The 13769-nt window shown below is 39.3% G+C and overlaps 1 protein-coding gene and 1 non-coding gene across 2 annotated transcripts; one reads left to right on the top strand and one right to left on the bottom strand.

Moving 5' to 3' along the window:
• The first annotated feature begins 2169 nt into the window (after nucleotides 1–2169).
• LOC140828736 (small nucleolar RNA R71) lies at nucleotides 2170–2275 on the top strand. Its single transcript, XR_012117303.1, has one exon. It is a non-coding gene; the product is annotated as a small nucleolar RNA R71 (small nucleolar RNA).
• Nucleotides 2276–9942: 7667 nt separating this feature from the next.
• On the bottom strand, nucleotides 9943–10533 carry LOC140827396 (uncharacterized). The gene has a single exon (XM_073190057.1). It carries the CDS (start codon nucleotides 10531–10533, stop codon nucleotides 9943–9945), a length of 591 nt encoding a protein of 196 aa, XP_073046158.1.
• Between the last annotated feature and the right edge of the window lie 3236 nt (nucleotides 10534–13769).

Below are 13769 nucleotides of genomic sequence, written 5' to 3'. Positions count from 1 at the left end.
GTAATACCACCCTTCTTTGGCACACATTGAACAGGACTTACCCATGCACTATCAGATATAGGATAGATAATACCTGCATCGAGAAGCTTAATCGTCTCAGCTTTCACTACCTCTTGCATCTTAGGGTTCAATCTTCGCTGAGGTTGCACAAGAGGTGAGTACTTGTCTTCCATCAATATCTTGTGCATGCAGACTGAGGGATTGATCCCTTTGATATCCGCCACCTTCCATGCAAATGCGTCCTTGTGCGCTTTTAGAACCTCCACTAGTTTGGCTTCCATCCCATCTGTCAAAGCGGCAGAAATAATGACAGGTAATGTGGTATTCTCACCTAAGTAAACGTACTTGAGGTGTGGAGGCAACGGCTTTAGCTCAAGTGTGGGTGGCTCCTCGATGCTTGACCTTTGAGGGGTCAAATCTCTTCGTTCTCCTAGATCCTCCAGTCGCATCCTCATCGGCTTTCTCCATGGAAGGTTGGCATTCAAGTGTGACACGATTTCAGCTTTCTCTTCATCCAATTCCTCTTCTCCCAAGTCAGTGGTAATAGTGGCCTCCACCGGGTCCCTAAAAGTATCCTGCACATAATGAGACACAAGAGAGTCCAAAGCATCAATTCTAAAACAACTATCAGAATGCAGTGTGTGCTTAAGTGCATGAAAAACATCGAAAGTAATCTCATCCTCGCCCACTCTCAGTTTCAACTTCCCATCTTGCACATCAATCAGTGCCTTGCCAGTTGCAAGGAACGGTCTACCCAAAATCAGAGGCATCTCCGCATCCTCCTCCATATCAAGCACCACGAAGTCCGCAGGGAAAATGAATTTGTCCACTTTCACTAGCACATCCTCAATCACTCCGCGGGGGTACTTGACAGACCTGTCAGCCAGTTGTAAAGACATCCTCGTCGGCTTAGGCTCTCCTAATCCGAGTTTCCTGAAAACAGATAAGGGCATCAGATTAACACTTGCACCAAGATCACACAACGCTTTACGAAAAACAACATCACCAATCATGCAAGGGATAGAAAAACTCCCTGGGTCTTTTAGTTTCGGTGGGATTTTGTTTTGCACCAAAGCAGAGCAACTCTCAGTCAAGTTCACTGTCATGTGATCCTCCAATTTTCGCTTGTTAGCTAAGATGTCCTTCAAGAATTTGGCATAACTAGGCATTTGCATTAAAGCATCGGCAAAGGGAATATTGATATGCAATTTTTTAAATACCTCAAGAAATTTACCGAATTGTGCATCTAGTTTTGCCTTTTTCAATGCTGCAGGGAAAGGCGGGGGGATAACAATCTTAGGATGTGCCGTGGGTGCTGGTGTAGAGTTAGATGACTTACCTTTTGACGCCTCAGCATGCTCATCCGATACTTGGCTTTTCTCTTTCTCTCTAGGCTCCAAAATATTTCCACTCTTCAACTCAATGGCCTTCACTTGCTCTTTTGGATTAGTTTCGGTGTTGCTTGGCAAGGTGCCCGGCTCTCGATTTGCTATCATCTTGGCCAATTGCCCAATCTGAGTTTCGAGCCCCTTAATCGACGCATCTTGATTTTGAAGTCTAGTTTCAGTGGATGAAATAAACTTAGACATCATTTGCTCCAAGTTGGACTTTTCTTCTCTAGGAGGATCGGATCTGTACATTGGTTGTTTGCCATATTGTTGTCCTCCTTGCGGTCTAGTTTGACTGTTTTGACCGCCCCATGAGAAGTTAGGATGTTGCCTCCACCCAGGATTGTATGTGTTCGAATAAGGGTCATGCCTTGGGCGGTTTTGGACTCCCACTTGATGCACAGGTGCTCCTTCGGGCACATAGAATAGATTGTCATCTTGACAGTCTTTCACATAGTGCTCACCCCCACATTTCTCATAGAATACCTCTTGCAAACGCATAGCCGTGCCACCCATGTTCAAGCCAGCCAGTTTCCTGTTTAAAACATCAAGTTGTGCAGTAATAGCAGATAAATCAGCTACCTGGTGAATCCCTGCACTTTTCCGCTGATTGTTCCTGTCAGATTGAGGGTGATAACTGCTAGCAGCCATCTCCTCCAGTAGCTCATACCCTTCCTCAGCAGTTTTTCTCAATAGATTTCCACAAGCAGCAGCATCTATCATAGTACGATTAGGAGTAAGCAAGCCATAATAGAAGGTTTGAACGACTAACCCAAGTGGCAACTCGTGATGTGGGCATCTTCGTAATAGATCTTTGAAACGCTCCCATGCCTCATATAGTGACTCTTGATCGAACTGAGCAAATGTTTTGATGTCTGCCCGCAGCTTCATGGTCTTCGATGGAGGAAAGTATTTGATAAGAAACGCTTTCGCCATGTCCTCCCATGTAGTGATCGAACCTACAGGTAAACAATTCAACCAAGCTTTAGCCTTATCACGCAAAGAGAAAGGAAATAAACGCAATCTAACAGCATCATCAGAAACTCCATTAAATTTAAAAGTATCGCAAATCTCAAGAAAATCCGCGATGTGTGTGTTTGGATCGTCCACAGCAGTTCCTCCGAATTGGACTGTGTTCTGAATCATCTGGATTATAGCTGGCTTGATTTCAAAGTGATTTGCCCGCACAATAGGTCTCACAATGCTAGGGCGTGCACCATCCAACGAAGGCTGGGCATACTCTAACATTGGTATGCGGCGCGGTATCTCAATATGTCTCTCTTCACGGCGCTCCTCCTCATGCTCTTGCTCGTGTCTCTCCATCAGTTCCTTCAGTCTTTGCTGATGTTTTCTCCTGCGAAAAGTTCTTTCAATTTCAGGGTCGGACTCAAGCTCCACGTCAAGTGACTTTGGCATGCACTAGACAAGATACCTGGAATAAAATATGGAGTGTTAGCTCAATAAAAATAAAATACACTAAAGAAAATAACTAAAAATTTAATTGTAGATTAACAGTCCCCGGCAGCGGCGCCAAAAACTTGATCGAGCAAAACTTGCACAGTACAATCCCCAATAAAAATATGATTTTGTATGCTCAAAATAAATCGCAAGTGCACGATGTCAAGTTATAATATAGTGTACGTGAGTACAAGTACCGTTCCACTGAAGACTGTGTTTCACAATTATTATTTTAGTTATTAAAACTTTAGCGACGAAATTTGATTGTTTGTTTTATGACTAATAAAAGTCAAGAAAATTTAAATAAACAAGCTCAAAGATTAAATGATGAAATATGAATGCTAAATCAATGGATTAAATTTCAAATGATAAAAGAATTTGTTGGGAATTCTGGTTCACCTACCCCTTATTAATTAATTAATTCGTTCGATTGTGTTCTACGCTTCCGACAGGATTTCCTATTCAATTGAACACACTCTCTCGAGCTATGCCAAACTAATTCACTCAATGAAGTAATTAAATGTCTTTAATTATTTATCAAGAATGAACCGCATTTCGATTGATGAAATCCCCTAGTTTTCGACCCTAAGGACTATGACTATCGACACGTATCCAATTTCATATGTCTATGCAAATTGTAGATCCGCATATTATACTACTCGATCCTATCACTAGTTATTCTCTCCAGTGTTTTTATAACCGGACCGTTAATCGAACCGGTGAAGCCTTAAAAAATGGTTCAACCGGTTCAACCGGTTCAACCGGACGATCGAACCGGATCAATAAAATTAATATTTTATTTATTTTATATAATAAATAAAATAGTAAAATATTGATTATTTATGTTTTTATAGCTTTTATTTAATTTTTAAGATGAAAATTACAACAAATATCAAAATAAACATCACTTTTCAAATTCAAAAATCCAAATTACACATAACATGTAACCAAATAGTGATGACCAAGTTTAAGTGCCCAAGTAAACATCAAGATTAATTATAAAAAAAAGTAGCAAACATAAAGTTTCTTAAAAAACCGTCGCTATTTAGCGACAGTTTTAAAAAAACCGTCGCTAAATAGCGACGGTTATTCCTTAACCGTCGCCATATAGCGACGGTTTTTGAAATAACCGTCGCCGATCTCTGGGCAATTTTTTTTATAATTTCACAGACCCGGCCGGTTCCTGAAGACCGGCCGGTTTCCGGTTTTTCCGGTTGAACCGGGTTTTAACCGGTTTTTTCCGGTTAAACCTGTTTTCCGGGTTTTTATTTATGTCCGGACCGGTCTGGAGGCCGGTTCGCGGTTGAACCGGTCCAACCGGCCGGTCCGGTCCGGTTTTGAAAACATTGATTCTCTCGAACTCACTCGTGATATAAAATTTTCGTAAGAGTTAGCTACGCTCAACGACACAATGAAAATCGTAGAATAATCAAGAATAAATCACAAACCGAGATATAAATTAACCAACTGAAAGTTTGGGGTGGGATCCCCTTTAATCCCAACAAATATTAAAGTTAGCTACTAGAATTCATAATGAAAATAAGCAAAACAATATTTAAACAACGGAAAATAAACTATAAATACGAGACGTGACGAAATCTGCGAAGAACGATGCCCGGAAAACTTCAAATTTTCACTCCAAGCGCAAAGTTCTCTCCAAAGCTCCTTGACGGCTGTCGAATTATGTCTGAATGAATGCCCAAAATTCGTGCCCTCCCCTTTCCATAGCAACCACCATCCAAATTAAGGTAAGAAATCGCGAATGAGATTTTCCAAAAATAAGCGGCGCTCGGGCGGTAGCGAAGTACCGCTCGAGCGCCATGTTTCTGTAATGTTGCTCGGCTGGTGCGGTATTCGCGCTCGGGCGGTAGAAAATCACCGCCCGAGCGCCAAATCTCTGTCTCGGCACTTCGTCTTCTCGCGCCCGGGCGGTAGAAATGTACCGCTCGGGCGCCAACCTTGTAAGGCCCGAGAATTTTATATCGTTAATCAGAAAAGGATTTGACGATGATTATTATAATCATGGATGATAATTGAGATACTTATAGACGGAACCGATTAGACCGGGAGAGTCGAGAAAAGAATTGATAAAAGGTGCCAATACAAGTCCCCGCGCACATGCACGACTTGAATGCGCGCACATGCGCGGAACGTCCAGTAGCATTGGCGCATATGCGCGACGTAAATGGCGCACATGCGCGGGAGGGGCAGTAGGTACGGCGCATATGCGCGAGAAAAGTGGCGCATATGCGCGAGAAGTCAAAGCGCTAGTTTGCATAACTGGCGCATATGCGCGGGATAGGCAGAATGATTGGCGCATATGCACGGAATAATTGGCGCATATGCGCGAGAAGACAAATGCTAGTTTTTATAACTGGCGCATATGCGCGACATTGTTGGCGCATATGCGCGAAACGTGCAGAATATGCACAACGCCACTTGCCCTTGTATTATGAAACGGGGGTATATATATATATAAGCATGCGAAATCCATAAGAAACAAGAGAAGGAAGAGAAAGAAAAGAAAGAAAAAGAAAAAGGAAACCGAGGGAAAATTTGGAAATTGAGAACGATCCGTTCGTCTGATTTTTAATCCGACTTCAGTACTGTGTTCCTATCAACGCAGGCTACAACTGGACGTAAGTTTTATTACGTTTAGACAAGATTTGAATTTATGATATTGTCAGAATTGAATATGAATCAGATATGATGTTTCTGCTACAGTAGACAGTATCGAATTGAAGTCAGATTAAAGAACAGACTGTTTCTGTAATTGTTATGATTTTTAAAAGATATTGACTGAGATTCTATATCAGAATTGTGTTAATATTCAGAGTATGAATTATGTTAACACAGATTATGAGTTCCAGTATTATATTTGTGATGTTCAGATTGACGGGGTTATTCAGATTATATTATTATGCCGTCGAAACATCAGTTGATTTAGATTAATCAGATTCAGATATGATTTCGATCAGATTGTGATATTATTGATATGACTCAGATTGTATCTTGTTCAGACATTGATCAGATTGTATACTGAATTAAGTAGTGATCAGAACAGATTGTATATTGAGTTATTCACTGATACATTGTATTCGATATTGTCATTTCAGATTTGATATGGACAGAATTGAATACAGGTCATCGTCTTCGTCAGACAGGGACGACAAAGGTATAATTCATGTGATAGTCGGGAAGCATAACTCAAATTAGATTAATTTGAGTTTCCCAATACAATCACATACTAGATTATTGTTTATATTGTTACCTGATTATGCTTTGATTATAGAATTGTATTCAAGCATGTAAGGTAATTGTGATATTCAGTTATGAATATGATTATGCTTTGGTTACAGATTGTTATTCATTGCAGTTAAGATAGGAAAGTCTTGACAGTCATTGTCAGACTTCTAGACGTTCGGTGTATCGTACATAGGAGCAGACATTGTCCTATTGTAGCACCACGATACAGCCATGGCCGAAGTCTAGGAATAAGACGTACAGTTACCACGATCGGTTGAGTATGTAACAGCCATTGACGTCTTATTCATTACGAGATCCCTAGAGTTATAGTTGAGTCGAGTCTAGACATGATTTGACTAGAACTGCATGCGTTTATAGATGTGGTCTCATAGAATATGAAACCCATATTTATTGCTTTCAGTATGATAGCATGTTTATATGATTTGATTTAAATTGCATGTCTATCTGAAAGGAGTTGCATGCTTATTGTGATTTGATTTCATAGATTATGAAATCCATTCCTTTGAATATATTCATGACAGCATGTCTTATAATTTAGATTATTTATATACATGCTTACCATGTTTTATACTGGGATTTATTCTCACCGGAGTTATCCGGCTGTTGTCTTGTTTTGTATGTGTGCATGACAACAGGTGGGGCTGGATCAGGGTCGAGATGACGATGAGAGAAGACGAGTTAGCGTGGTGATTCCGGACTTGTAGCAGACTTGGTTTATTACTTGAATTTAGTAATTGAACCTTAGACTTAGGTTGTACAGTATTGTACTTTTCTACTGAACTGTAGTTTTTATACAGAGATGTATATTGTTTAGATTCCATTACCTTCCGCAGTTATATTTTAAAAAGAAAAATTTTTAGACCCTGTTTATCAGAACTGATAATTAAATCCCAATAATGAGTAAAAAGATGATTAGCGTCCGGGTCCCCACAAACCTTCTGTAATGTCTTTCAGTTTTTTCACTTCTCGCGCCCGGGCGGTAGAAATGTACCGCTCGGGCGCCAAGTTTCTGTCCAACTTCTTCAGTTTATTCACTTTGCTATATTTTCCGTTTTCCGACCATTTTTCCTACAGATTCATCACACACAAGTGAGACATGATAAAATGCAAATAATTACTCTAAAATGAACAAAATGTAAATGAAATGCATGCATGCACAATGTAAACACAACTAAAACTAATGCAATAAACACGTAAAAACACCACTTATCATAGATCCTTATACATCTTCTTGCCACCATGGTGGATAGAATATCGACTACAACGTGCACGCCGCAACAACCCCTAGCGCAAGTCAGATATATCAGGAAATACCCATATATCATTCATCCTAAAACTGCCATCATCAACCACTCTAAAACGAGTATCTTGTTTCTGAGAAACTAACTCCTTCCATCGCTGAACTCTCTCATCTGTCATCTGTGCATCACGAATACACCCATATATATCAGGTTCAGCTAATAAGGTAGATACCTGGATAGGAGTCGTCGAGATATCAAAATCATATCCCAAGGAACAACAAAACATCATCATAGCTGATAAACGACTCACATCCTCTGCAGTACAACTAACTTTACGACTCAATGCATCAGCTGTAAGATTGGCTTGACCAGGATGATATTCAATTTCACAGTCATAATCCTTCAACAAATCTAACCACCGTCTCTGTCTGAGTAAACAAAAATCTCAAACTCTTATGATTCGTATAAATTGTAAACGAGGTACCATATAAATAGTGTTGCCATATCTTCAAGGCAAAGATAATGGCTGCCAACTCCAAATCATGCACATGGTACCTTGTTTCATGTGGTTTCAGTTGTCTCGAGGCATATGCCACAATATGTCGATCCTGCATCAAAACACATCCCAAACCATGTAGTGATGCATCAGTATAAACAACAAACCTCTAATTTTCTGTAGGGATTGATAACACTGGTGTGGTCGTCAGTCGGTGCTTCAACTCCTGAAAACTCCTCTCACATGCTTCAGACCACTGAAATCGCACACCTTTCTGAGTCAACTGTGTCAAAGGTCTAGCAATCTTTGAAAATCCCTCAACCTACTAAACCCAAGAAACACGGATCTCTGGTACAGATGTAGGTGCAGACCACTGTAACACGGCTTTGACCTTTGTTGGATCAACATAAATCCCATCTCTCGATATAACATGACCCAAGAAGACCACCTGATCCAACCAAAACTCACACTTACTAAGTTTGGCATACGACTGTTTATCTCGCAACACCTGTAACACTGAACGCAAATGCCCAACATGCTCAGTCTCACTCCTGGAATATATCAATATATCATCAATAAACACAATAACAAACCGATTGAGATAAGGCTGAAATACTCTATTCATCAAACTCATAAACACAGTTGGAGCATTCGTCAACCCAAACGGCATAACCAAAAACTCATCATGCCCATATCTGGTCCTGAATGCTGTCTTCTGAATATCCTCCTCTCTAACTCATATCTGATGATATCCTGACCTCAAATCAATCTTCGAATACACTGAGGTTCCCTGCAACTGATCAAACAAATAATCAATACGAGGGAGGGGATATTTATTCTTAATCGTTACCTTATTCAGCTGTCGATAGTCAATACAAAGCCACGTCGTTCCATCTTTCTTTCTTACAAATAGGACTGGTGCACCCTAAGGCGATACACTAGGACGAATGTATCCCTTGTCCGGCAAGTCCTGTAACTGGGCTTTCAATTCTCTCAACTATGCTGGTACCATTCTGTAAGGAATACGAGAAATAGGGGAAGTATCTAGCATCAACTCAATCCCAAACTCCACCTCACGGGCTGCTGGGAAGCCTGGAATCTCATCATGAAATACATCGGTGAACTCAGCAACTATAGGTATCTTCTCTATTCCCACTTCCTTCTTCTTTTCTGTCACATCTACAGCATAAATAAGATAACACTCATGTTCATGCTCCAATAACCGAGACATCCGGATAGCAGATACCAATGGAACACGGGGACGAGAACTCTTCCCATAAAATGTCCAACGCTCTTTCTCATCGGTGTAAAAATATACTATCCGCTGATAACAATCAACAGTCGCACAATATCTCCTCAGCACATTAATTCCCACGATACAATCAAAATCAGTCATCTCCAAAATAATCATACCAGATCTCAGCTCGTAGCCTTCATAAGAAACAATACCATCTGATATCATAGATACAAATAATATATAAACTCCAGAAGGTGTCGAAACAGAAAGAGGCATTGACAATAGAGACGGGCGCATATGATGCTCAAGCACAAATCTCTTCGATATAAATGTATGTGAGGCACATGTATCAACAAAAATATAAGTAGGAAAAGAACACAAATAACATTTACCAGCTATTATCTCCTCTCGTGCCTCCTCTACCTGCTCTTGAGTCAAAGCATACACATGTGCCTGAGGCGAACCAACTCCCTGCATACATGGCTGTCCTTCAGAAGGTCGTGGTGTAAACCACTGAGACTGTCGTCCTCCTCTCTCTGAGGATCTACCTCTATCACTCATGGGCTCTCGCTGTCTGTCACGACTAGGACACTGTCTTGCTATATGGCCCACACCGCCACACTCAAAACATGTGATCTCGGTCTGTGTACACTTTCTGATCAGATGAGGTCCCCCACAATGAAAACGTCTCATTGATCTGGACTCCCCCCTCTGCCCCTGAACAGACTGAGAACTGCCCCCACGACTCTCAACACGTCGCGAATCAAATTGGCGCTTCCCAGATGAGGATGAAGAAGATGAACCCTTCTGATATTTAAAACAATGTCCATGTGGTCGCAATGACTCCCTAGTCGGCTATGATAATCGTCCATGAGCCCCATACTCCTGCATAACCAACTCAGCCATCTCAGCCCTCGTCACTACATCCTCAAATGATACCGGGTTATTTGATTGCACAAGATCAAATAACTCTAACTTCAACCTTCTCGAGAAATGCCTCATCTTAGCATGAACATTTGTAGCAACATGTGGCATATATTTCAACAATGCAGAATACCGAGACTTATACTCAGCAACAGACATACTACCATGTCTCAAATCCTCGAATTCTCTCTCTTTCTTCTGTCTGGCTACTATAGAAAAATACTTATCAAGAAAACGAGAGCGAAACAGATCCCAATCAACAGTACGGCCTTGGGCTCTCAATCCGACCTCAGTCGTCTGCCACCACAATAGTACATTCCTCGAAAGCTGAAATGTATCCAATTGTAACCAAGCAGACCTAGCACACGGAGCAGTCACAAATATCTGCTCTATCCTCTCAATCCACTCCTCTGCTTGCTCGCCAGTCTCAGAACTATCAAATCTCGGCGGAAGATAACTGCTGAACTGTGCCAAAGTCAACTCACCAGGCAATAAAGGCTGATCTACATGTGCCTGTCTCATAGGAGGAGGTGGCAATGGATGTCAACCTCTTTTGTTTCCTCGTGTGGATGTACCTGTTCTCTAGCTGCTATAACTGAAAATCAAATTGTTAATCATAACATTTAATAATTACAATCAAGTATTCTTCGTAACATCTTTCGCACGAAAGCACACGTAAATAAAGAACAATCAATCATATCGAGAAATCATCAATAACAAGTCAAACGCACATACACACGCAGATAATATCGTCATCCAACTCCCTGATCACAAACCTAATTCCTAACCATCCTAGACATCTAACATATGCTCTGATACCACCAATGAGGCGCCCCAAACCTCGCCACGTATTCATACAACATGTGACGTCATATGCATAAAAATTTTCTTTTCAACGACGTAATAATATAATGCATATACGACAAAATAGTGCAATCACCACACTATCTACGGCAGTGTAGCAGAAACATTATAATAAATACACACATACAACTCAAATAAGACAATAAGTTATACTGTCACTATCTACTATTATCTTTATGACTATTTGACTAGACACACCTAGTCCTTCACCACTATCATATCTCACTGCATAGTCCTGTAACCTGTCCAACAGAAACAACCCCAAAAGGTGAACATACACAACAATCATCATCGCAATACATAACAGTTATATTAATAACAACATAAGATATAACTGAAATGATAACAGAAATACCCCTTTTGCCGTTTCTGGACTATCAGCCATCAACAACATCACACTACAACAATAACATCGACGATACGTCGCACCCCAACTCCGACGACAACAATATCATCGAACGAACAACAACATCGACGATACGTCGCACCCCAACACCGGCGACAGTAATATCGTCGAACGAACAACAACATCGTCGATACATCGCACCCCAACACCGGTGACAACAATATCGTTGAACGAATAACATCAACGATACGTCGCACCCCAACTCCGACGACATCCATATTGTTGAACGAACAATATCAACGTGACGTCTCCCAACAACGACAGCCAACAACATCAACAATAATAAACAACAGCAAATATAATATCAAATCACCCAATTCCGGTGATTTACCATCGTTCAACACAATAGTATTTATCAATACTAAACAATAACAACGTATGCTCGTACGTCAACACGTACCTGATAATCGAGTATATATAAAATCTGGCTATTTCTTTGATCCTGAGGCTTGTGACATATCTAAATAATTCAACAACAATTATCGGATCATTGTCACCGTATCAACATATTCATAACAGCCTCAACATATAACATCAAATAGCCCAACAACATTTAATTCAACAAAATATAAGACTTGATTATAAATTCTTATCGTTCAGCAATTTAATATTCCGGTGTATTTAATTCATAATAATACCATCAAATACACCCTAATTAATTAACTTCAAATAATAGGCTATTTTACAACATCCGTTAAACTACGAAAACTTTATATCAACATGTAGCCTATACTTCGTAGACTCCGAATATATAATCATAATTAATAACAACTGACAAACAACAACTCTCCAATCTCAATCCAACAATTAAAAATCCCTAATTATAATAAATTAAGAATAATTCAAAATAACACCACTATAATCTTCTCTACTTCGTTAAAATCATACACTTTTCAACAATCTTCAATTTCAGTATGATTTTACAATTTATCGGATTTATTCCAAAAATCGACAAATTTCAAACAGCACCAAAACTATTAAATTTATACGTCAAATCGAAGACTTCATGTCAACGATCTCAAAACTAAAGTCGGTTCGTCGATTGGATAAACCGATAAATCGCAAAATCGAAAAAAACAAAACAAAACCTTTATTTCTTTTCCCCTCTCTCCTCTCGACTTTCTTTCTGTTGAAGATGAATTAAATTCGTTTCAAATTTATCTTCTTTGATTTTTTTGATTTTTTAATATTATATTATATAATTTAATATAATATAATATATAATATTTAACATTTTAACACCGATATATCCTTTTGGATCAGTCAAACGATCAAATTTTCTAAAACTCAAAACATGAAACTTCTACGTCTTTAAGTTTTCTACGTTATATCCAAATTTCAAATCATTTAGACTTCGTATGATCAAAATATGTCATACTTCGCTCTTTAAAAATCATTAATTATTTAGTAATATCACATTACTAAATCAGCAAATTGTGATATTTACTTCAGCATTACACAAACCAAAGGATATATACCACGGAACTTATCCTGATGTGGGTTTATCTCTTGAAAAGGTTTGTGATACTCCTATGGAGCAAAATTTAATACTAACCACCAAAGAATATGATAGAAGTGTTGGAATATCAGCATTGCATGATCCTTTGCTTGAAGATGCTGGTTCTTTTCGAAGATTATTGGGCATTTGATCTATCTTACTGTTACAAGACCTGAGATGTTTCATATGGATTCGGCATATCGAATTTGTCTTACTTGAAAGGTTCCCTCGGTCAAAGACTCTTGCTTGTTGAGCTGTTCTTTTTAAAAAAAAAAAAACAAATTATAGCCTCGTGTGAATCTAATTGGGGAAGCTATCTAATGATTCGAAAGTCAGTTTCTGGTTATTGAACAAAGCTCGGGGATTCATTGATTTTTTGTTTGATCAATCAGCAAATTACAATCTCCAAATCCACTGTAGAGTCTGAGTATCAGGCTATTGCTAACACTAGGTGTGAGATGGTTTGGATTATTGGCCTTCTATGTTACTGGTGGGTGGTGGGTGCAACTGAATTTGCTAACCAAGTTATATTGTGATAGCACTGCTACCCTTCACGTTCCTGCAAAGCTACTGCTCCACGATCGCACAAAACACATAGTAATCGATTGTCATTTGGTTCGAAAGAAAATTCGAGAAAAGCTTATTGAAAAACTAGCGTTTAGCAACATGCAAAGTCGTTTACAAAAGCACCCTTATTCATAGTCCAAGCTTGGAATGCTCTCCTTATTCAAAGCTTGAGGAGTATTAAAGTTGCATTTTATGTATTAAAAACGTTGAGTATTTATTTCGTATATTAAGACGCAGTTGAGCACTTGGATTTTGTTTGTGAATGCTTGTGAAAATTTCGGAATTTATATTCTTATTTATATCAAGAGTATAAATCTGCATAAACATAACTGGTGGTAAGTATCTAGTCGCAAGTCAATATCACCTGCGATGAGATCATACCGAAATTTTTAAGATAAAAATATTGAAAATTAAAATTGTCTT

The sequence above is a fragment of the Primulina eburnea genome, chromosome 3 (genome assembly GCF_022965805.1).
Source record: "Primulina eburnea isolate SZY01 chromosome 3, ASM2296580v1, whole genome shotgun sequence".
Classification (NCBI taxonomy): domain Eukaryota; kingdom Viridiplantae; phylum Streptophyta; class Magnoliopsida; order Lamiales; family Gesneriaceae; genus Primulina; species Primulina eburnea.
The sequence above is the reverse complement of the archived record's forward strand: the minus strand, read 5'-3'. Positions and strand labels throughout refer to the sequence as shown.

Bases quoted from the DNA above. Each gene is read 5' to 3' on its own strand.
- LOC140827396 (XM_073190057.1), bottom strand. From the start codon at position 10,533: ATGAGACAGGCACATGTAGATCAGCCTTTATTGCCTGGTGAGTTGACT.